Below are 24,950 nucleotides of genomic sequence, written 5' to 3' on the forward strand. Positions count from 1 at the left end.
AAAAACGTTTCAGAACACTGCAAAGATCACATCTGAACGGTATTTTAAACAAAATAGCCTCTAAAAAACCGCCACAATTATATTCTTCCGAGTCTCAATGGGTCTATTTCATTCAGATCGGGCTTGACTCGTCTACTACGGCGAAGGACCACACGCCCATCTTATGAATATTAATGAGCTCGTGCGTCCGTTGCTGGAATCATAAAAAAATTGCCTTGTTATATCAGTTTTATTTGACAACAAATTAGAAAACTAGCTAGAGAAGAGTAGAAATGCAAAGAAAAATAAATTTACATTTAAGCATTTTGTAGATGCTTTTATTCAAAGTGACTTACAAATGAAGACGGAAGCAATCAAAACAACAAAAGAGCAATAATATAAGTGTTGTAATAAGTCTCAGTTAGCGTCTCACATTAAATCCTTCAATGTTTATATATATATATATATATATATTTGATGTATGTTCATTTATAACACTATACTTTGTATTATATCACCTTTGCATCAAATTACAAAAAAAAAAAAAAATTAGTTAACGCTTCTGCGAGGGCATCTATCTCAATTTTTTCCTTTTTTTTTTTTTTTTGAAAGTCATGAAAACACTTTTGTGGAGTTTTTCTTTTGCTATTTGAGCAAAAGTGGGAATGCAAAAAATATATTTGTGGTATTTTCCCATTCACTGCTCTTGAGAAACCTGGGAATGTGAAGAAGGTTAGTGTTAGAGGGTCTGTTTTTAAATCAAAAGAAAGCAAGTATTGTAAAGAGTGTGTTTTTAGTTTATTTTTAATAGAGAGTGCTAGCGGGTCAAGTGTAGAAAATAAAAGTTATTATTAAGGCGAATTATTTAATGCATGAATATGTGATCCCACTGTATCAAAGGCTAGTCTACTGAATATTAACTACACCCTTGCTGACGCAGCCGCCGTCTGTCCAATGGCAGGCACTCGCGTCATGAATATTAATGAGGAGCCTTCGCTGTAGTAGGATCCGAGCGCTCGAGTGGCGCAGTGCGCCTGAGCAAGAAACAGAGGAAGTGGCGGCTGAAGCAGCTCCGCACCTTTTCCGGTAACACCGACAGCAGCACGAGCGGGACCGAAAGAGCAACCGAAGAGGAACAGAAGGGACCGAACCGAGCCGGGGCGCGCGAGAGGGGCTGTTATATGAGGTAAAGCGCTTATTACGAGTCGCCCGCGAAGCGAAACTACGAGAATAAAGTTGTGTTTGACACCCCTCCCTTTTCTCATCCGCTTTCTCTTGTGTTTCAGGGACGGAAGAGAGAACCGAAGGATGAATGACTGGCGTTTGGAGCTGTTTTTGTGACGAGCGAAGGATCTGAAGGGAATGAGGACAGAAAGGCGGCCCGGCAGCAGAAGCAGCTCTGAGGAGATCAGAAAGGCCTGTCTCAGACCCAAACACACCACTGTTCCTCATCTCTCTCTCATCTAAGCTGCTCCAGCACTGTAGCCAAACCTACAAAGTTCAAGTGTGTTTCTGAGTGATTGGCGCTCGCCAAAGCTGCGAAACCAAAAACTTGCCTTCCTCTTCCTGCAATAAACTTAATATATGCACAGCCTACAAGATGGGGAAGATGCTTTCGAAGATCTTTGGCAACAAGGAGATGAGGATATTGATGCTTGGACTTGACGCGGCGGGAAAGACCACAATCCTCTACAAACTCAAACTGGGTCAGTCGGTCACCACCATCCCGACGGTGGGATTCAACGTAGAGACCGTTACGTACAAGAACGTCAAGTTTAACGTCTGGGACGTGGGCGGTCAGGATAAGATCCGTCCGCTTTGGCGGCACTATTACACCGGCACCCAAGGCTTGATCTTCGTCGTGGACTGTGCGGATCGCGACCGGATCGACGAGGCTAGACAGGAGCTGCATCGCATTATTAACGACCGCGAGATGCGCGACGCGATCATCTTGATCTTCGCCAACAAGCAAGACCTGCCGGATGCCATGAAGCCGCACGAGATCCAGGAGAAGCTGGGTTTGACTCGGATCAGAGATCGTAACTGGTACGTTCAGCCGTCCTGCGCTGCGACGGGCGACGGACTCTACGAAGGGCTCACCTGGCTCACGTCCAATTACAAATCATAACTAGAACCAATTCACCAATAACTCTGGCTTCTGTCTGTAAAGTTCGGTTTTCTTCTCTCTTACATGTAACCCGACTTTTCTTTCGTACACCCGTTCTGTAGTCCTCCTGTTACCTTGTAATGTCCATAAAGTATTCCTTTCAGAAGCTGTTGGGGTCGTTTCCCAGAAAAAAGGGTTTTTGTGTCTGAAGATCTGGTTTGTCAGTCCAAGAATGGCAGCTTGTTTGTTTACCTCTGTGCCATCACGAATGTATGGAGAAAATCTCTTTAAATAAACTGAGCAGTCCAAGCAGAACGATCTGATTGTGTTCATGAAGAAACTGTGCTGGAAGCAGCGCTTGATTCAGTATCCTTCCATATTCACACTGTTTTTGGCCTTTTCTGGAGGTGCTCCTCAGAACCGGGTGAGAAGCCAGGAGCGAGTGATTTGAGCAACGAACCCTGCTTCATCTTCAGTGTTTCTGATCGATCACAGTTCTCCTCAAACCGCACAAATCACACCAAGCCTCTTTTTCTCTTACTAAATTAATGCTTTTTATTATTTTGACATTTGTTATGCTGAAGAAATAATAAAATCTCTATATATATATATATATATATATCCAGTATTATGTGATTGCATCTTCTTGATGTGGAGGAATGTGGTTTCTGCGGGTCTTAAAGTGTTAATTTCACAAATTAAGGCCTAAAAAGGTCCAAAAGTCATGAGGTTGCATGCACTGAAAAAACAAGAATATCATCTCAGTATTTTTGTCTTGTTTTTCAGAACAAACATCCTTAAATCTGGATTGTTTTCTGAGAAACTGAACAAAATGAAGTGAGTTCATGATTAAAACAAGAACAAATATCTGCCAGCGGAGAAGGAAAATTAAGCTGAGTCCATTGGCCGGATTTGTTCTTGTGTTAATTATAAACTCATTTCATTTTGATCAGTTTCTCAGAAAACAAGACTTTATTTTATGTCATTTTGATTCTCCAATAAGTCTAAATCTTGATTTAAGAATCTTTAGTCATTTGCACTGGAAAACAAGACAAAATACTAACGAAGAGCATCAGTTAAACAACTTATTTCCCTTGTGTTTGCCCTTTTTTGGTCTTCAAAAGCCTGAGATTTCCTGCAGAGCTCTGTTCGAGCAGATGCAGACTGTGGTGTGTTTCCACAGATATCTGAGTCAGTGATGCCGTCTCTGGTTTGAGGGACGAATGACCTGCTGCTTCTCTGTTTTCACTCACACCGGAGCGATGGAAGATCTGTGATGTTCTGCTGTTGATGCTGTGAGGTCCATCTCATGATGGTGTTGAAGCTGATTTCATCACAAGAGTTTCTGTAATGCTGCTTTATATATTTGAATAACAAACATCTTTAACTTCACTTCAATTCAGCTTCCAAACATGTCAGCAATTTTCATATCTCATATTTGAGTTTTTAATGCATTTCTGTGAATGAATCTCATGAAAACATTCAGCTCATATTTAACCCTTTAAATCAAAGGATGTTTCACTTCATGAAAACAATCTAATTTACATAAACACTTTGTACTGTGACATTATTTTCATAAACACATTTCTCCCACTATAATTCAAAAAATAAATAAATTGGAGATAAATTTAATAAAAAAATAAATGCAGTGCAATAAATGTTCCCAAGATGCATAAATACTTTTAAATTATTATAATTATTTTTTATTTATTTGCTTGCATTTTTCACTGAAAGAAATTGGTGAGGAAACTATTTTCACTCAGAAATTGCTGGTAAATTTCACACATAATTATAAAGGAATGGCAAGTTCCATTGCATAGCTCCAATGTACTTTATTTTTCCTGTGCAGGTGTCACCTTTCACAGTGCAAAGCAATGTTAATAGACCTAAAATAGGTTAATTATCCTAATGCATCACCTCATATGCAGTGAAACGTGAGCTAGAAATATTATGTATATTAATGCTAAAATAAAAATAATTTAATTGAATAATGCAGCACAACAAATATTAACCAAGATGGATAAATACTTTACTAATTTATTTATTTAATTTATTTATTGTTTTTGCATTATTCACTGAAAGAAACTGATAGTGAAAAATTTTCATTCAAAAATGGAGAATTTCACCAAACAATTACGAAGAATCAGTGAAATTCTGAAGTAGAAAAACTGAAATACTTTGTAAAACACACTCCAATGATGTTCATTTTAATATAACTTAGAAAACTTCTTTATGCATATATTGTATATTTTGCATGCATTATAACATTTCTGTATCACTATTACCTGCATAGCAATGTTTGTGTTGATCTAAGGGTTGATCCTTTCAGGGTTAATGTTTGAACATCTGCTTGTTTCTGAGGATTTTCTTCTCTAAACACTTCAGACGGTATGGAATCTGTGGCTGGATGCTGACGGTCTGTTTGCTGGTTTTGACGCCACAGTTTTTAATCAGGTTCAGCCTTGTAAACAGAAAACACTTCAGATTCATGCCTTTTTTTAGTGTTTCTTGAGTTGCTTTCTCCACCTGAAACATTGCAGCACTGGTCTCTGCCATATTTCGGTAGCAATAAAACTAAATCATAAAGTTTTCTCCCACACAACAGGTTTATCAGCTGTGATGAAGCTGAGTCAGAGACGCTCATCAATCATAGACTCACTCAGGACACTATAAGTGTGTGTTCATACACACATCACACACATTACAGGCTGATTCAAATCAATGGGTTTTAAAAGAATAGTTCAGCCAAAAATGAATTCTGCGGTAAATATCCTCACCCTCAGGATCATCCCAGATCAGGATGAGTGTGTTTCTTCATCAGGTTTGTATAAATGTGTCTCTGCATCAGTGTCTCAGCAATGGATGCTCTGCAGTGAATGGGTGCCGTCAGAATGAGAGTCCAAACAGCTGATAAAACATCACCATAATCCACACCACTCCAGTCCATCAGTTAACATCTGGAGAAGACTAAAGATGAAACACATCCAGCATTAAGATGTTATTAACTTAAATAGGAGTCTGTAATCCAAAATAACTCTTCCTCCAGTGATGGATTTGACATGTTTTCTTTGGGTTTTTTTTGCTTATTTGTTTGTCATTTTTATTCATTTTTTTAAATGTGTCTATCGTTTCCATTAATCTTTGTTTCAGTTTTAGTTTTCGTTATTTTAGTACATCTAGCTAAACCAATGAAATGAAAATGAAAAATGTTGCCTTGGCAAATAGCTGAAATAAAATTAGTTTTTCATATTTTTTTTTAACAAGTCAGTTTGATATAAGTATATTGAGTATTTAGTATGAGTATTTGATATTGCGTTTTTAAGTAACAATTTGAATTATTTTGTATTTTTATATTTTCAATTTTAATTTTAATAAAAGCTATAGTAATTTAGTTTTTTATTATTTTAATTGTATTAATTTTTATTTCAGTTTTAGTTTTATTTATTTTTGTACATCAAGTGAAACTAAATGAAAATGTGAAATGCAAAAAAAAATTATATTTGTTTTCTATCTATCTATGTGTGTGTGTATATATATATATATATATATACAGTCATGGCCAAAAATATCGGCACCCTTGGTAAATATGATCAAAGAAGGCTGTGAAAATTAATCTGCATTGTTAATCCTTTTGATCTTTTATAATAAGAATTTAAAATGGGGGAAATCTCATTATGAAATAAATGTTTTTTTCTCAAATACACGTTGGACACAATTATTGGCACCCCTTGAAATTCTTATGAGTAAAATATCTCTGAAGTATATTCCCATTCATATTCACAATTTTGAGCACTCCAGGGTGATTATGAACATGAAATTATCCAGCCATGGCTTCCTGTTTCACAGAAATATAAATAGGAGGGAAAACAAAGCCCAAATTCCCTTAATCATCATCACAATGAGAAAAAACAAAGAATATATTTCTGATGTGCAGCAAAAGATAATTGAGCTTCACAAATTAGTGAAGTGGCTTTAAGAAAAGAGCTAGAGCAGAGAAAATCCCCATTTCCACCATCAGGGCAATAATTAATCATTTCAAATCAACATAAAATGTTGTGAATCTGCCTGGAAGAGGACGTGTGTCTATATCGTCCTAATGCACGGTGAGGAGGAGCGTTTGAGTGGCTAAAGACTCTTCAAGGACCACAGCTGGGTTGAGTCTTGGGGTCAGAATACCTTAAAAAAAATTGTCAAACAGCCCCTACATCAGCACATGTTGTTTGGGAGGATTTCAAGAAAAATTCTCCTAGCTCATCCAAAAACAATCTCCAGCATATTCAGTTATCAGACAGGACTGGAGCTTCAGATGGGACTGGCTTCTATGGTCAGATGAAACTAAACAATGAGCTTTTTAGCAGCAAACACTCAAGATGGGTTTGGTGAACACAGGGATAAAAAGTACCCCATGTGTACAATGAAATATACTGCTGTATTTGTGATGTTGTGGGCCTATATTTCTGCTGAAGGTCCTGGACATCTCGTTCAGACACATGGCATCATGGATTCTATCAAATACCAGCAGATAAAAAATCAATAAGTGACTGACTCTGTTAGAAATCTTATAATGGGCCATGTTTGGATCTTCCAACCGGACAATAATCCAAACACAAACCTCAAAAACAACACAAAAATGGGTCACTGAGCACAAAACCAAGCTTCTGCTGGCCATTCCAGTCCTCTGACCTGAACCCTGTAGAAGATGAGTGAGGTGAACTGAAGAGAAGAAGCTGTGAATCTGAAGGATCTGGAGAGATTCTGGATGAAGGAATGGTCTCTGATCTCTCATCAGGTGTTCTCTCCTCATCAGGCATATATATAGATAGATACTGTATATATTTGTTTTTTTTGAGGACCAAAAATGCCTTTTTAATGGTTCTATTTTTAGTAAATTATAATAACCCTTCAAGACAAGTCTAGCAGTCCTGTCTGTCATTTCTTGGTGTTTCTTCAGATTATTAACATCATTTACTGTCATCTGCAGTGTTTCTGAAAACTGAATCCCATCAGAGACATCGAGAGAGAGACACTGCTGCTGGTTTCCTAGGGACCCTCAGTAGTGGACGAGCCGCTCTACAGCACAGGAAGTGTTTCTTCTGTTTCCGTGGCGATGAACTGCTGTTTATTCTGTTCTAAAGCAGCAAACAATTAGACAGGAAGTCGTCCTGAGCTGTACTTCCTTCCTTCCTGCTGATGGAAAGCTGCAAACATGCTATAGTTTATTATTCTGTATGAACTGAACCAGAATAAGACGCTGTTTTGATGATCTTTGCTCACATACTTGTCCAAATGTTCTCCTGACTTTCCAAATGGAGTCATTTCAACAAACACTTTTACCTTCCCATCATGCACTGGAACTTTAAAACATATATGGCAACTATTATCATAAAAAAAGATCATTGCTTTAATGGCCTGACTTGGTTTCTGTTGCGTCTGTGAGTCAAACATGAGTGTTTTCATGTGTTTATGCCTGAAGCCATGAAGAAAAGACGCTCTGTTTACTTTTCTGCATATGCAATAAATCTGAAACATAATGCCTTCCATACGCTCATAACCCGTCCGTCACAGCAACTTAACTCTCGTGATGAATATAAAACGAGCTCATCTGTTCTGATGCGTGTTCACCTGTCAGTATTTATTCACATGCACTTTGTTCCAAACTCGTATAATAGATTGTCAGTGGAACACAGAATGAGTTATTATGGATTATGGACTCAGATTTGAGTTAAAATCGTCTTAATGCTGGATGTGTTTCATCTTTTGTGTTCTCCAGATGTTAACTGATGGACTGGAGTGGTGTGGATTATTGTGATGTTTTTATCAGACTCTCATTCTGACGGCACCCATTCACTGCAGAGCATCCAGGAACAGAGACAGTCTATTAAAACAAGTCTGAATGATTTAAAGAAACACTGAAGAGGCATTAAACGCTCACTATCACTGGCTATCAAACAGTGACTTTAAACACAACGACCAGAGAAATAACAACAACAACAGCCAAAAGAACTCAAACATATATTAATTCTTATCCTATTTCAGTAAGTTAAGCTCATATGCTTTGATTGAGCAAAATAAAGTGGTGTAATTATTAGCACGAGGTCCTCTGGGTTTTTCAGTTCTGTAACTAATCATTTTCAGTTATTAATACTTCAAATGTAATTAGAGCCACTTGATGTTTTATATTAACGATAAAGCAGGATTGAGGTAACTTAAAAAAAATAATTCCTTGAAATGAACATTAAAAAACATTTTATTTCCGCTAGCTGTCAAGGCAGCATTTCTATTATATATATATATATAAACAAAAACTACAAAAAATGAGAAAACACACACCAAAAACACCAAAACTTTAACTAAAATCAAAATGAAAACAGAAAATAACAGAAAATATAAAAATAAAAACTGATTTAAAATATCAATAGAAAAATATAAACAAATAGGCTATAGTGATAATAAAATAACACTAGTGGTAACTTAATTAAAACTAGCAAAAATAAGTTTAATTTTCAGATAACAAGCATATTATTCTACATATTATGACACTTTATTTTTTATACCCAAATGAAAATAAAAACCACACAGAAAAATGTTTACATGGTTTCAATAATGCAAACACTAACATAAAATTACCTTTTATGAAGTAAAAAAAACTGGTTTAGATATTTCCTCTTTAACTGAAATAAGCATTTGGACATTTTTATTCTATTGTGTGATCCCATGACTACTGAAGTATTTAATTGCATCACTTCCATCACTTCTAAAGCTGTTTAGCGTCTCGTTTATGATCCATATTCGATTATGTTGGACTCCAGCATCTGTTTTACACTGACGTAATGCTCAAAGACAATCCGGGACACGTGACTGAGCGCAACGCGGGGGGGGGGGGGGGGGATCACAGATTCGTGAATGAAAACATAAACTTCACTTTAATCCTTCAAGGCTTTCAGCTAAAGACGTAAATCCATCATATGTCACCAAATCAATAATCTACATTCAGCTTGCACGCGGAGAGAAAGTGATGTGAAAGACGTGTTACTGCGGGTCTCCCCCGCTGCGCTCATGGTACGGTCCACTCCGCCGCGAGCCGTTCTTTCATCCGCCGCCGCTCAGTTCTGGAGCAGATGAACGGATTCGGTCCGGATTTTCACGTTTTACGAGTCACGGAAGAGCCATGCGCTCGCGACAGCCGCTGTGCGGAGATTGACGCGCGTTTTCCGTCTAAACCAGCGCTCGGTGTGTTTGAGAGACTCGCGCGGATTCCAGGGCTCGATCCGCGGACCGGAGTAACGGAGCGCCGGTCCCATGTTGCAGCCGAACCAACACGACCGTGACCGCTCCAAAGATCCGGTGAAATACGGAGAACTGGTGATTCTCGGGTGAGTGCTTCGCGTTTACTACGGATCCTCGTTTACCGAGTATTTCAACGCGAGCTTGAGTTGAGCTTCCCGTAAAACCGATTATTGAGCATATTTCCATCACAGTTACATGAAATACTAGGCTATAAATGATTTGTGTTGTTATTCAGATCATTAGTCATCGTGGTGCTGGTTAACCAGGCATTAGTGTTTAGAACTGAACCTGTCAGTAAAGTTAACTAGTACTAGTAGTCCACCGATATTCACATCAAAAATATATTTAATGATAGAAAACTAGACGTATAACATATCGAATGCTGTTTATGCCGTATTTATTAGAAAAGCACTTGTAGTCAACCGATATTTAAATTAAAATTAACAATATTTAACGATAATGAAAACCAAACATGTCCTTAAATTGTAAATAAATTGAAAAATAAATCAATAAAATCTTATATTTATTATGGCATATTTACATCACATTTACATTATTACTATTATTATAACAAAAATGATTGGAGTATGTTTTACAAGAAAACACAATTTGATTCTTTCAATATTTCACATTCAATTCAATGCGTTACTTGCAGTTTCTATGCAATTATTTTCGAAATTTACCAGCAATTTCTGATTGAAAATTTCACATTTAATTAATTAATACAAAATAATAAAAATGTATGCTGTAAAAATTATTTTGTGTGTTATAAATAAAACAGAATAATGAAGTATATTTTACAAGAAAATAGCATTTCAGTTTTTCTACTTTCACATTTATTTCAGTGGATTACATGCCGTTTCTCTATAATTCTTTGTAAACATTTACTGGCAATTTCTGATGGAAAATTTCATGTTTAATTAAGAAAATATAAAATTACACCATAAAAAATGATTTTTGATGTTGTAAATAAAGCAAGTACATTCTACAAGAAAACACTATTTCAGTTTTTCTACTTTTTTAAATTTCATATTTTCTTCAATGTGCCATTTCTTTGTGATAAATTAATAATTTCTGAGCGAATATAGTGTCTTTTTCAATGTAGATTCTGGAAATTAAGCAGATAATCTCAGAATGGATGCACTAATTCTTTTAGCAGATGCTTTATCCAGAGCAAATAGAGGATTATTCATAGTTCGGTCTCACAAATTTATTGGCATTGATTGTTCTGTGGCTCATTTTGGAACTTTTCACTGAAAGCAGGAACCAAAAGTGGCATTGCTGTGAAAAACCCTTTTAAGAGTATAACAATGTCAGCTTTGTTAGAAAGATGGATTAGGAAGTGTTTTATTTGGGTTGATGAATCAGCCAATCAGGTGCCAGCATCAGCCAAATATCCCGGATTCACGACTCAGTCTGATTTATGAGCGTGTTATTAAGCGGAGCGCAGCTGTGAGCGCGTGACAGGATCAGGAAACGAGAGCGTAACATGTTTCCACCCACATGTGTTTGTCATATCAGGAACTCCTCTGATCTGCACACGCTCAAATCATGCGCCATCAACATGCAATTACAACATAATCTGCATTCCCCTGCTCTAAAACCAGATCTGCATCAGGAACACTTCATACGGCTGCATGCATCATGGATTTAGCTGTTGTTATGCTTTGTTTTTCTATTAATATTAATTAATAATGCCACTTGAGAGCAGTTTGAAGTGAAACAGGCTATAAAATATCATTAGTGGTGTTTGCTACAGCATGCATCTGTATTATTATTACTTTATTAAGTGATCAGACGCAGCATTAAACAGATGCACAAACTGAACCACATCTACACTCTTCAAAATAAAGCTTCTTCATTGGCACTGATGGTTCAGTGAAGAACCTTTAACAGCTGTAGAACCTTAAAAGGTTCTCTATAGTGGAAAAAGATGATTAAATGATTCAAATGTTCCTCACACTAAGAATAAAAGTGGTTGTTTTTAAGAATTGCACTCTGAAAATCCATAGAAAAGATACATTTTTGGTTTCCCACAGAACCTTTCAGTGATCGGTTCTTAAAAGAAACCCTTTATTTGAAGAGTTTAAAAATCTAAAGAACCTTTTTTTCACTGTATAGAGATTCCGTGGATGTTAAAGGTTCTTAATGGAATCATCGAAGCCAATAAAGAAGCATTATTAATAAAAGTGTAAGCACTGAAAGGTTCTTTGAGAACCAAAAAATGGTTATTCTATGACATCACTGTAAAAAATCACTTTTGAAACCTTTATTTTTAAGAGTTTAGAACTTAGATCAATTATTTTGACACAGTTATTGAACTGAATTTAATCAACGCTGAACTGAATTCACAATGAACTGCATTGAATAATGACACTTTTGTCAGTTTTGTAGAGCTGAAATTGAATTCATTTCATATTTGATGAATTTACAACATTAGCACTAGCTGTGTTTTCATCCCCAATTTTGTGATATTGCACAAAAAATGCTGGATGGAAATGACAAAATGCACAAAAATGTGCATACAAACCTTATGCACTCAATTGAGAAGTCGTCATCCATGTAAACTATGATGGAAGCACATTTACTTAATCAATTCTTTGATGTGCATCAAAAATCATGTGATTTTGCCTCAACCAGTGGGCCGATCACATTAAACATGCATATGAGACGTTGGTTTAATCGTTCTGACATGCCTGAGCCAAAGTCGGTGTAATGACATCCCAGACTATCCCACCCTCCAAATACAAGATAACATGTTTATTACGTTTCATCTGCAATTTATTATGCATGAGAAAGGAGCCAAAACTTCAATTTTTCTTTCTGATATTTGGCTCCAGTTTCACAGGAAGTGGCTGTTTTGTTCTCTCAAACTCATTGAAGGCTTTATTTGAGGTGTTTTATGCATTAAATTTGGGATGGAAACTTTGTTTTATTATTGTGAAGCTGCTTTGAATCAATCTGTATTAGGGATGCAAGATATTTTCAGCACGATATCGGAATCAGCCGATAATGGCTTTAAATGTAAACATCTGCATTTCTTTTTTTCAAACCGATTATGAGCTCTGAAAGATTTTGTTTACAACTTTTTTTCTTTAGACCATCTACAAATGTTAAATCTTTACATAAAATGTTAAAGGTTACCACTGCATCCGTCTGAAAAAAAGTGATTGATTTTTAGTTGATTTATAATTATTTTCAAAGCTTTCAATGTACTCTCATTATAAAAAGAACTTAATTATTGTTTATTATTGTATGTAATTCTAACAAATAAGTTTTTGTTAAAAACTAACCAAAATGTAAAAAAAAAGTTTAGAATTTCTGCACATGAGAGACTTGGTGTTGTTTAAAAACAAAAGGAAATATATCGGTATCGGCAAAATGAGTTTAAAAATATCGGCATATCGGATATCGGCAAAAATCCAGTATCGTGCATCCCTTATATGTATTGTATAAAGCGCCATATTAGTGACTTGACTTTTGGTCCAGAGATTGAGAACACCCTAGCAACCACATAGCAATGCCCTGGCATGTCATTGTTCTGTGCATTGTGGCTCAACATGAACACATGCATTGGTGCATCTCAACAGAAACCCACTGTCAGGTCAGAATGCCACTATATAGAGGAAGAAGATGCGTTTGAATATGTCATTGTGTGTGTGTGTGAGTGTGAGTGTGTGTGTGTGTGTGTGTGAGTGTGAGTGTGTGTGTGTGTGCAGTGCTGAAGTGGCACTTTGACCGCTGTGCATGCAGTCGATGTGTTTGCAGCACTCGCTCCTCTGGACGCTCCGGCTCGTTTAACAGCAGAATCAGTGAGGTATATGTGAACATTCACCTGTGCATGCACTAAAATGCACTAAAGCGCTGGGGTTTCTGCAAACGAGCGTCAGTGCAAGTGCAGCTGTGAGTGAACAAAAGCGCCTTTCTCCGGCGCGCCGTCTCCTGGACTTATTATGGACGTCACATGCATGCGATTTCCTCTCGATATCCTCAAATGTCTAGAGTTTCCAGCGCTTCCAGCCCTAATCTGGCACCTTGGTGTCTGAGGGTTTGATCTGGGTTCGTTCTGCGCTCCGCTCACAATCTGGAGTGAATTTCTGATGATTTATTAGTGAATCTGTTCATGACGACTCTTTATTCAATCATAATTGAGCAATCTGTCATTTACTCACCCTCGTGTTGTTCTTTCCTCTATAGAGCTTGAAAAGAGATGCTGCTGTTTTCTGTGCCATCGATGTAGACAGACATGGTTGAGCTCTGAAAAACACCGTAAAACATCATATCAGAGTTTAAATGACTGTGATTTAGTAAAAAACAGAGAGGGCAATAATACCCTAAAAATATGTCAAATATAAAATATACATGCAGATGTACATAAAATACAGGAAAATCAGTTTTTGTTTGGTTGCACCATGAATAATGAAAATAAAAATATAAATGAAAAAATGTATATGTAAATATGCAAAATATAAAAATACAGCACAGTTATGTTTGGTCGCACCACGAATAGCAAAATTAAAAATAAAATGTATGTAAAATATACATGCACATGTACATAAAATACAGCAAATTCAATTTAGTTTTCTTGCACCATGAATAACAAAAATAAACATATAAAGGAAAAATAAATAAAAAAATCTCTAAAATTATGTATAAATTTAAACAATGTAGAAATACGATGCAATTCATATAACATGAACAGTAAAAATAAAGAAAATAATTGTAAAATAATTTAATAATAATTAATGGTATGTTCTACAAACAATGAGTGTGAGTGTGTACGCTGTAATGACATATTATTAGCCAAAAGCAACAGTAGAGAAATGTTTATGAATCCCTCGAAGCTGCTGGGACAGAAAACTAGATGCTCGTGAGAAGCCTGACATCATCAGAAGCGTTCGTTATCATTGATGGTGACAGAAGTTGTGATACTAATGTTGTTTTTCAGAGTATAAACATGATTTACACAGCAGAACGATGCAGAAATATAGACTGGGATGTTATGTCTCAAAACTCAAAACTAGAAGAACTAAGAGATATTTGTGAGACATTAGCCCGATTCGGACGGTAATTGTTACTCATATGGATGTCTGATTCATTTACATATGACCTCAGTGATAAAACTCATGGATTCGGAGGATGATTTATTCTCAGAGGAGTGAGTTCAGTGATTCTGCGAACTGTAAATAAAATAATTCTTATTGTGTAAAATGTATTATTATTCCAAGCATATTTTATAATGTATAATCCTATTTATTATTTGATTATTTAATCTCCTGTAATAAAGACCCATTCGAATGTCTCTTTCTGCTCTCTCTCGCTGTGCTGGAGCAGGTCTGAAGTGTTGTTCTTTTAAATACTTTCCAGCATTTCAGAAATAAATATGTATGCAAATTACACCGAAGTACAACAGTTACCGTACGGTGTTCAGGAGGGTTCAAAAAGGGTTTTAATGCTGAATTTTGAATCGATTTCTTCTCGTGAACTCAGAGATGTGCTACCCGCTGTATATGATGAAAATCACTTGCGTCCCTGAGAAACAATTACCGTCCGAATCGGGCTATTGTGTGATATGAAGTTTGGAGACTTACTGTAAATTCACTATATAAATCTAGAAAAGTGGCATTTTAATATTATTTATAAACTATTGTAGTTTTTAATTTTTAATTCAATTATTACCTTTACACTCCAGTTTGCATTTTAATTTTATATATTTATTCGTGCTGTCAAATGATCAATCGCATCCAAAAATAATAATCTTTGTTTACATAATATTTGTGTATACTGTATATATAAATGCACACACATACAGTATATATTTTGAAAGTGTTTACATGCATATGTTTATATTCATATAATTTATGTCATATATAAATATATTTAATATATAAATGTAAACATGCATGTGTGTGTATTTATATATGCATCATAAATAAACAGTAAACACGCATATATTAATGAAAACACAACTTTTATTTTGGATGCGACTAATAGTTTGTTATTAGTGATGCTGATGATGTCATTTTGATCTGTGTTAATTTTCTTTTTGTTGTAATTTTTGTTTCATTTTAGTTTTAATTATTTTATTTCCAGTTAGTCATTTTAGTGATTAATTGTAAATCACAAATGTTGCTTTTGGCAACTAATAAAAACAGATTTCTCCAGATATTAATTAATTAATTTTTTTCTATTTTTCGTTTTAGTTTTATTTCCAGTTAGTAATTATACATCTTACACTAAATGAACATTAAAAATGTTGCTCTGGCAACTAAGTGAAATAATGTTTCATCTTATATAAAATTTCAGCTTTATATACATAGGCCTACACATATATATATATATATATATATATATATATATATATATATATATATATATATATATATATATATATATATATATATATATATATATATATATATATATATATATATAAGCAAAATAAATAAATAAACAATTGATTAAAATTTCAGCTTTATTTCAATTAACAAAAAGTTTTTTTTTTTCTTTTTGTAGGTTTTTTGTTATTTTGTTTTAGATGATAAAAACCTGTGCAAACCATCTCATCCGATCAGAATCAGACTCTGAATTATTCATTTTTTATAGTATTAATTTGTCTGTTTTGAGTCTTTAATTTGTTCATAATGTGAATCACACTGATTGTAATTGATTCATTCATTTGATCAATGAATGAATCGTGTGATATTTGATTTGAGTCCACATAAGAAAAGGGAAAATAATCAAGTGGCATGAATCAACTTTCATCTGTGAAGCAGTTAATTTACTGATTATTAAATATAACCAGTTTTTGCACCATTTTTGAAGGAAAACAATATCTTTATTGTGCTATATGGTTACTCATTCTATGATATAATGTCTGATGTGCTGTAAAGCATGTTGTACTGCAGTCTTTAGCGTCTGTGCTGCTGTGTTGCAGGTATAATGGCTCTCTGCCCGGAGGAGACCGCGGTCGCAAGAGGAGCCGCTTCGCTCTTTACAGAAGGGCCAAAGCGAACGGCGTCAAGCCCAGCGCCGTGCACATCCTCAGCAACCCACAGGACAGCAAGGTGCATGCTTCCTTCACGCTTTAGTGCATTGCACGCGGTGCATTGTGGGATCGTGACGCTGCGTCTGACCTTTCGTTGCAGGCGGTTAACAGCAGGGGGCAGCACAGCATCTCCTTCACGCTCTCCAGGAACCAGACCGTGGTGGTGGAGTACTGCCATGATAACGACACGGACATGTTCCAGGTCAAACTCACCCATCAATTCAGTAAATGTTCAAATACTATTTCAGTTGCACAAAAATCAGTTTTAAATTAACATTAACGGTCCTTGCACACTGAGTCAACGATTAATCGCGATTAATCACATCCAAAATAAAAGTTTATATATATAAACTTTTTATATATATCCATATTCTTATATTTTGTGTTATATATAAATATATTTAATATAACCGTAACATATTTTTCTAAAATATATATATGCTTGTGCTTGTATTTATATATACATAATAAATATACACATTATACACACATATATCATGTAAACAAAAACGTTTATTTTGTATGCGATTACGGTCACGGTCAGTGATTAATTAATTATTTTTATTAATTGTAATCAGTTACTGAGAAACAGTGTGTAGATAAATTACAGTTAATTATGAAAATATTAATGATTATAAAGAGGGTAATCTGAATATTTTCACACACAAACAGATTTGATTGATTTCTTTCATAAATGTCATTGACTGCTTTAAAATATGAGACAGCAATGTTTCAGGAGTTTAGGACACAGAACTGTTTTATTTCCTGTTTGGGTTTATGTTTATGCTTTATTTTTTAAGATGAACGGTGTTTTTCAAGGCATTGTTAGATGCCAGTGTTTCTGTCATAACTACACAAAGATTTGATTTCAGAAACAGTATCATAGCTATTAAACTATTTCTTATGATTTTAAATCTGTATTAACCTCAGAACGATCTGAAAGTAATAAGAGGAGCTAAAGTCTGGTTTTGTGGCGGCTGTGTTTAAAACTAAATTGATCCTTCAAGTGATGAAGGATTTTGACAGTAATCAGTGTTGAGCACTACTTTAAGGTTACCTCTGCCTGCTTTAAATGTTTGAAAATGATTAATAGTTGAAAACAATTTAAATTTGTAATCAGTTTAACAAAAATTAATTGAAATAGTTACACTACGTATTATATTTTAGATAGTGTAACTTGTTACATGTCCCAAGTAAGCGTCCCATCACTGACTCACGGGTCAAACGGAGCAGCCCATAATCTAAAGGTGAGATGTGATGTGTGTGATTGATGTTCTGCAGATCGGCCGCTCCACAGAGAGCCCCATAGACTTCGTGGTGACAGACACTCCAGGAGGATCCAAGGAGAGCGAAGACTCGTCCTCGGCGCCCAGCACCATCTCCCGCCTCGCCTGCAGGATCGTCTGCGACCGAAACCCGCCCTACACCGCCCGCATCTACGCCGCCGGCTTCGACTCCTCCAAGAACATCTTCCTCGGGGTCAGTGTGACAGCAGGGGGCCGCCAATTAAAATAATGTAAACATGACCCTGCAGCACAAAAGCAGTCTTAAGTCGCTTAAGTAAACTTTAATTTTTGATTAGTAATATGCATTGCTAAGAACTTCATTTGAACAACTTTAAAGGAGATTTTCTCAATATTTAGATTTTTTTGCTCCCTCAGATTCCAGATTTTCTAATAGTTGTATCTCAGACAAATATTGTCCGATCATAACAAACCATACATCAATGGAAAGATTATTTATTCAGCTCATCTCAATAATACAAAAAGAGAAAAACTGAGAGGTTTGGAAATTTGAATCTGGAATATATAGAACTTTGAACTGGAAAATGTGTTGGAACCCTGATTCAGACTTTTTTTTTATCACAATTTATCACAGAGCAGCCTTAACTGTTGCATTCGGGAAATACATTTGATCAGTTCATGCACTTTCTAACTGATGCATCTGTCACGCAGGAGAAAGCAACTAAATGGAAGAACCCGGACGGTCACATGGATGGACTGACGACTAACGGTGTTCTGGTGATGCATCCTGTGGGTTTCCCAGAAGAGCCCAAGCAGGGCTTGTGGAGAGAGATCTCGGTGTGTGGAGACGTCTACGCTCTCAGAGAGACCCGATCCGGGCCCACCCGCGGCCAGCTGGTAAACACCACAACTAACTAACCTCTTAACCACAAGCGGCCAGATTCAGGGCTCACGATGGAACTAAATTAGAGCTGCACGATGAATCGTTAAAAGATCTCTGTTCAAACACCCACACAGTCTAATTTCTAAATGACAGCGATTCACCTGTGTCTATTAAACCTTTGAATAAAATCATCCCGGAGCATTCAGATCTGCCGCTGACACAGAGAGCAGATATTTACCATGTTTGGGTAAGAAACAGCTTCATAAACAGTCTTTTTAACTACACGGTATTATTTCTGTCTTACAATCATTCATATCATCACAGAAATACTGGGATCAAAGATCAAACAGAGCTTTAAATCCTGAGTGTTTCTAAGCACACGTGTTATAATGCAGTTAAATGATGTGTTGGCCTAATAACAACCACATCCACTCATTACTCCCAATCACTACTGCTCTTCATTACTCTGTGAAGCACACAAACGCTCTGATCGCTGGCCTGCGCGTCTGCACTCTTAATGTGATTCACATCTGCAGTGAGAGCTTCTGAACGATGGGAGACCTGTGAAAGCCTCAGTCAGCAGCTGATTACTTCCTCTTTATATCCACAGATTGAGTTAAAGACCTGCAGTGAACTGAGAGAGGCAGATTTTGGAGAAATAAGTTGTTTAAAAGAACATTGTTGTCAGGCTGCATGATGTGGAGGGAAATGTAACTGCGGTTTTTCTGATAAAAATTAATTATTAATAAGCTGTAAAAAAGTTTTAATGAATAAAAAAAGTAATTGTGATTTCCACTGGAAAAAAAAAAAAACTCCCAAGTTTTGGCCAAACTTTATATATCAATATAATAATACTAATAATAATAATTATTATATTAATAAATTATTATTATTATTATTAATATGAAAATATTAATTTTTATTACTATTTAATATTATTGTACTATTTCATAATTGTTACGGGGCTGACGAGACGTGAGACGTGCGGATCCATATGCAAAGCTTTATTATAGAACATGGTCAGAAACAGGCAGGGTCGGACAGTGGCAAACAGGTATGGCAAGGGCAAGACAGAGCAATCCGTGGAGCAAGCGTGGGTCAACGATCAGCGAGCAATATCCAAAGGGGCAGACAGTGAGTTCAAGAACGGCCTCCGTGGCTGTGACAGGGCAGACCATGAGGTCAGGAACGGCCTCCGTGGCCGTGACAGGGCCGACAGCGAGTTCAGGGACAGGTGCCACCACTTCGGGAGGTTCTGCAGCGGAAGCCGCCACCTCTGGAGGCACTGGCGCAGACTCGTGGACAGGAGAGGCCTCAGCAGCACAGTGTGCAGCCCACACACTCAAAATGGCAACCGCCATAACGGGAAGCACTGAGGTCAGGGGAACAGTCTCTGTAACAGCCAAGGTTGAGGCCCTGGGAATGCCAGCTAATCGCACCGACATCAGTGGTGGGTCCATCACACTGGATATCAGAACTCGACGGACTGACCTTGAATCTGTGGTAACAGACTCTGGCTGGAGCACTGAGACGTGGTGTGACTCTGGCTTGGCTGGCTTGACGGGAGCAGACTCTGGCTTGACGGGAGCAGACTCTGGCTTGACGGGAGCAGACTCTGGCTTGACGGGAGCAGACTCTGGCTTGACGGGAGCAGACTCTGGCTTGGCAGGCATGACGTGAAGGGGTGCTGTTGCTGCCGCCATTTTGTGAGTGAGTGAGGTGTCGCGTTCCTCCGCGACACCCACAGTAAAAGAGGAGCCCACACACAGTAAAGCATAGTCCATAAATTGACTGAGAGATGAACGGGGACCCTCGCGGATTAACCTTGACCGGAGCGGCTGATTAATGCCTTCACAAAAAAAGTCAATAAGTGCGTAGTCCGGCAGATCAGAAAAATAGGCGAGGTCTAAGTACTCCTGAATATAATCCTCGAGCGGTCGCGAGCCCTGCTCGAGGGTTAATAACAGTCGTGCACAGTCCATACCTGGCCAATGTCCTCTTGAAAAGCCGCTGGATCCTTGTGTGGCCGAGTATTGTTAGCGTATATCACTCATCTAGAGATAGCAACTTTACAGAGCCATTCTTATATTCTTAGTCTTGCCTTGTTTTCCTGCCGTGTTTGACCCTGCCTTTGTTTCCTGGATTTACCCCTTTGCCTTGCCGTTTGGACTCTGTTCGCTCCCCGTTTGGATTATTGCTCTCGTCTCTGGATTATCTCTCTGCCTTGCCCCTTTGGATATTGTTCGCTGATCGTTGACCCACGCTTGCTCCACGGATTGCTCTGTCTTGCCTCCACCATACCTGTTTGCCGATGTCTGACCCTGCCTGTTTCTGACCATGTTTTATAATAAAGCCTTGCATATGGATCCGCACGTCTCACGTCTCGTCAGCCCCGTAACAATAATATTAGTAGTAGTATTTAAGAAAATAATAATACATTGATAATAATACATAATATATTAAGAAATTAAGCCATAAACATTAGTATTATAATTTTACAGTTGTACTTTAAAATAAAATCATTATATTATTTTTCTTTTTTTTCCTTTTAGAATTTTACAGTGAAATTACTATTTATGATTTTTTGTTAATTAGGTAATTTCTGTTTTTATTTACTTATTATTGTTATCATTATTATTATTATTACAACATTACAATTTTACAGTTCAACTGTAAATTGTTTAAATGAAAACAGCCGTAAGCATTAGTAATTTAACTGTTGTACTAAAATTATATTATATTCAATTAAATCAGTTAACTATTATTTTTTATATTTTTTTATTTTAATTTTACAGTGAAATATTACAATAGTAATATGTAATTTTTTTATTTATTCATTTGTTTTTTTAGCTATTATTAATATTAGTATTATTATGAAAATGTTAAACAGAATAATGAATATTGCTATTTTAATATTTCATAGTGTTCAATATTTATTATCATTTTATAGCAATATTGATGTAAATAATCAGACAAATTTGGCCAAATTGTGCAGCCCTTTAAATATTTATTTATATAGTTCTATTGTATGTTTTGGGGGGGGTTGTATTTAATAATTTAGTTATTTTATTAATTTATTATTGCATTATTTATCATAATTTTGTTAGCAATATTGATGTAAATAATCTGACAAATTGTAAAAAAAGAACTATAAAAAACTATTTTTTATAAGTCTATTGTATTTTTTGTATTTATTTATTAATTTAGTTTAGTTATTTTTATTGAATTATTATTGTATTTATTTGTTCTATTGTATTTTAGTTTTTGTATAAATTAATTGTTATTATTTATTTATTTATTATTGTATTATGTATTATTATTTTTATTTTTATTTAATTTTTGTATTTAATACTTTTATATTTATTTATTATTGTAGTATTTATTATTATAGCATTTTGTTTTTTTGTATTTAATTTAGTTATTTGGTTGTTTTTATTTATTGAATTATTTATTTTATTGTATTTTTTGTTTTTACTAATTTTCTATATTTATTATTATTGTATTATTTATAATTATCTCATAGCAGTATTGATGTAAATAGTCAGAAGATTTGAGCCGGCACTCAGCCGGCATGTTCAGTGAGAGTTGTGTTGTGTTGCTGTTGTTGCAGGCGCAGGGTGAGAGCAGCGCTCTGCAGGACGGTTCTCTGGTGGATCTGTGCGGAGCGACGCTGCTCTGGAGAACGGTGGACGGTCTGCTGAAGGCCCCGACCCTGCGGCACCTGGATGCCCTGCGTCTGGAGCTGAACGCAGCGCGGCCGCAGTGTCCGGTGGGCCTGAGCACGCTGGCCTTCCCCAGCCTCCCGCGGAGCCACAGCCTGGAGGAGCACCAGCCCTGGGCCTACCTGAGCTGCGGACATGTGCATGGCCGGCACGACTGGGGCCAGCGGCCCGAGGGCCACCGCGAGCGCAGCGAGGGCCCCGGCGGCCGCGAATGCCCGCTCTGCCGGAGCCTAGGGCCCTATGTGCCGCTGTGGCTGGGGGCCGAGCCGGGCTTCTACACGGACGCCGGGGCCCCGACTCATACCTTTGTGCCCTGCGGTCACGTGTGCTCCGAGAACACGGCTCGATACTGGGCCGAGACGCCGCTGCCTCACGGGACACACGCCTTCAGACCCACCTGTCCCTTCTGCTCGGCCCCGCTGGCCGCCGGCCCCGGGGTCACACGCCTCATCTTCCAGGGCCCCATCGATTGATGAGGGGGCCAAACGAGGGCCGAAAGGAGTCTGTGTTAGAAATATGCTGCCTTCAAGTCACATCAGTGTCGTTTATATCTTATTAGATATCTTATATGATATGAGACCCTGGAGCACAAAATCAGTCATAATCAGTCAATTTTGTGAAACTGAGATTTACACATCATCTGAGAGCTGAATAACTAATATTTCCATTGATGTATGGTTTGTTAGGATAGGACAATATTTGTCTGAGATACAACTATCTGAAAATCTGGAATCTGAGGGAGCAAAAAAATCTAAATATTGAGAAAATCTCCTTTAAAGTTGTTCAAATGAAGTTCTTAGCAATGCATATTACTAATCAAAAATTAAGTTTTGATATATTTATGGTAGGAAATGTACTAAATATCTTCATGGAACATGATCTTAATATCCTAATGATTTTTGGGATAAAAGAGAAATGTATAATTTTGATCCATACAATGTATTGTTGGTAGGGGTGTGCGATATTGAAAAAAAAATATCTCAATACATATATATTTTTTTTCAGTAACGATAATTAGACTTAGATATTTTGCCGAGTGTGTTATTGTGCTGATATCTGACTACCGTGGACAGCTGCGGTTTTTGATATTCTTCCTTTTCTGTGTGGTCCGTTCACATCAGTGATTAATTAATTGATTTTTTTATCTTTTGAGTCAAATTATTACATTTAATCAGTCAATTAAGATAATACACATTTAGACCGTTACCAAACAAATGAAACCAGTATCATCAAAATTAATCTTTGCAGAAGTTGCGTCTGAATGGCATTTAGATGTATTTACATATCATTTCTCATTTTAAACACAAAACATTGAATACTGATATGTAAAATTATTTAAAAAATGAAAAGACTTTAAATGTGAAATTAAAACCACCAGTAAGTGGCAGAAAGTCACTGTTCATAAGTGAGTCATTGCGACTGAACCGAATCATTTAAACGGTTGATTGATTCAGGAACGAATCACTGTCATGTTGCTCAGAGACACTAAACAGTGCTGTCGCTGTTTGGACTCATTTTTTAAGTAAAACAGCCAATATGGTGTCTAAAACGTCTAAAAAGTCTCTTAATATTAACTTATTGTTTATTGAACTGTTCTATAAAATCAATATCACATTTATTTTTGAAGAAAAAACGGCATGAAACATAAATATATAAATGTTCTGCCCCCATATCTTGAATTTTGCGGTCATTCTTAATGCATTTGAATAGACTGAATGATGCAGTGAAAGAACACACTGTAAATGTGCATCATTTAACCCGCTTCATCATCACGTAGGCTGATGTAAACATGCACTCCTTAGGTGCTTTGTTTGGTTTTTGCTAAATACTCGTTATTGTCAAATTGCACATCGTTAAAACAACAATTACGATATTATCGCAGATGATATATATCGCACACCACTAATTGTTGGCTGTTGCTACAAATACACCTGTGCTACTGATGACTGCTTAAGTGCTGCAGGGTCACAGAGGATTCTTTAGGGGCTTAATGAAAAGTCTATAACATGCTTACGTTACAATTTCTCAATAGCTGTTTCCATCCACCTATTTTATGCGCATTTTGGAATATCGCATAAAAAAATGCTGAACGGAAATGCAAAGATGTGCATAAATGCTAAAAATATTTATGCATTTTTTCTAAGAACTTATGCACACAAATAAGTAGGTTAAACTTTTTATACGATAAGAAAACATGCGCATAAACTACAATGGGAACACATTTACTGAATAAATTCCACTATGCGTATCAAAATAGATCATATAATTAATATAGGTAGAAATATGCTGCCTTCAAGTCTCATAATTTATATCTTTAAGTGCCAACTCGATGAATACTAATGTGATGGTTTAGCCAAAAATCATAATTCTGTCATCATTTACTCATGTCAGTCAAACTTGCATGAGTTTCTTTCTTCAGTGAAACAATATTTCAATGTTTGGAACCAAACTGTTGCTGCCAGCCACTGACTTCTATAGTACGACAAAAAAAATACTATGGAATTAAATGACGACCGTCAGCTATTTGGTTCCCAGCATTCTGCGAAATATCTTCTTTTGTGTTCAATGTAAGAAAAGAACTCATGTCTTGAACAACATGAGGAACGTAAATGGGGACAGAATGGTCTTTTCCGGGTAACTGTCCCTTTAACTAGGTTTCAGTAGTGTGACCTTTATTGTT

The 24,950-nt window shown here is 36.5% G+C and overlaps 4 protein-coding genes across 6 annotated transcripts in view; 3 read left to right on the plus strand and 1 right to left on the minus strand.

The window, feature by feature from the left end:
• Positions 1-24,950, minus strand: part of LOC306880072 (transcriptional repressor protein YY1-like) — a 672,069-nt gene that overhangs the window by 469,913 nt on the left and 177,206 nt on the right. The gene's annotated exons all lie outside the window — the stretch shown is intronic.
• Positions 1-24,950, plus strand: part of LOC306880073 (peptidyl-prolyl cis-trans isomerase FKBP3-like) — a 391,610-nt gene that overhangs the window by 33,277 nt on the left and 333,383 nt on the right. The window lies entirely within an intron of this gene.
• Positions 961-3,688, plus strand: LOC306879870 (ADP-ribosylation factor 6-like). Its single transcript, XM_079433093.1, has 2 exons — positions 961-1,165; positions 1,266-3,688. The coding sequence occupies exon 2, from the start codon at positions 1,580-1,582 to the stop codon at positions 2,105-2,107; it is 528 nt and encodes a 175-aa protein (XP_079289219.1). The 5' UTR covers positions 961-1,165; positions 1,266-1,579; the 3' UTR covers positions 2,108-3,688.
• On the plus strand, positions 9,143-22,743 carry LOC306880074 (E3 ubiquitin-protein ligase pellino homolog 2-like; the record flags this gene model as incomplete). Its single annotated transcript, XM_079433359.1, has 6 exons — positions 9,143-9,459; positions 16,311-16,440; positions 16,522-16,623; positions 17,703-17,900; positions 18,377-18,562; positions 22,159-22,743. Exons 1-6 carry the CDS (start codon positions 9,386-9,388, stop codon positions 22,741-22,743), a joined length of 1,275 nt encoding a protein of 424 aa, XP_079289485.1. The 5' UTR covers positions 9,143-9,385.

The sequence above is a fragment of the Barbus barbus genome, assembly GCF_936440315.1.
Source record: "Barbus barbus genome assembly, chromosome: 14".
NCBI classification, from domain to species: Eukaryota; Metazoa; Chordata; class Actinopteri; order Cypriniformes; family Cyprinidae; genus Barbus; species Barbus barbus.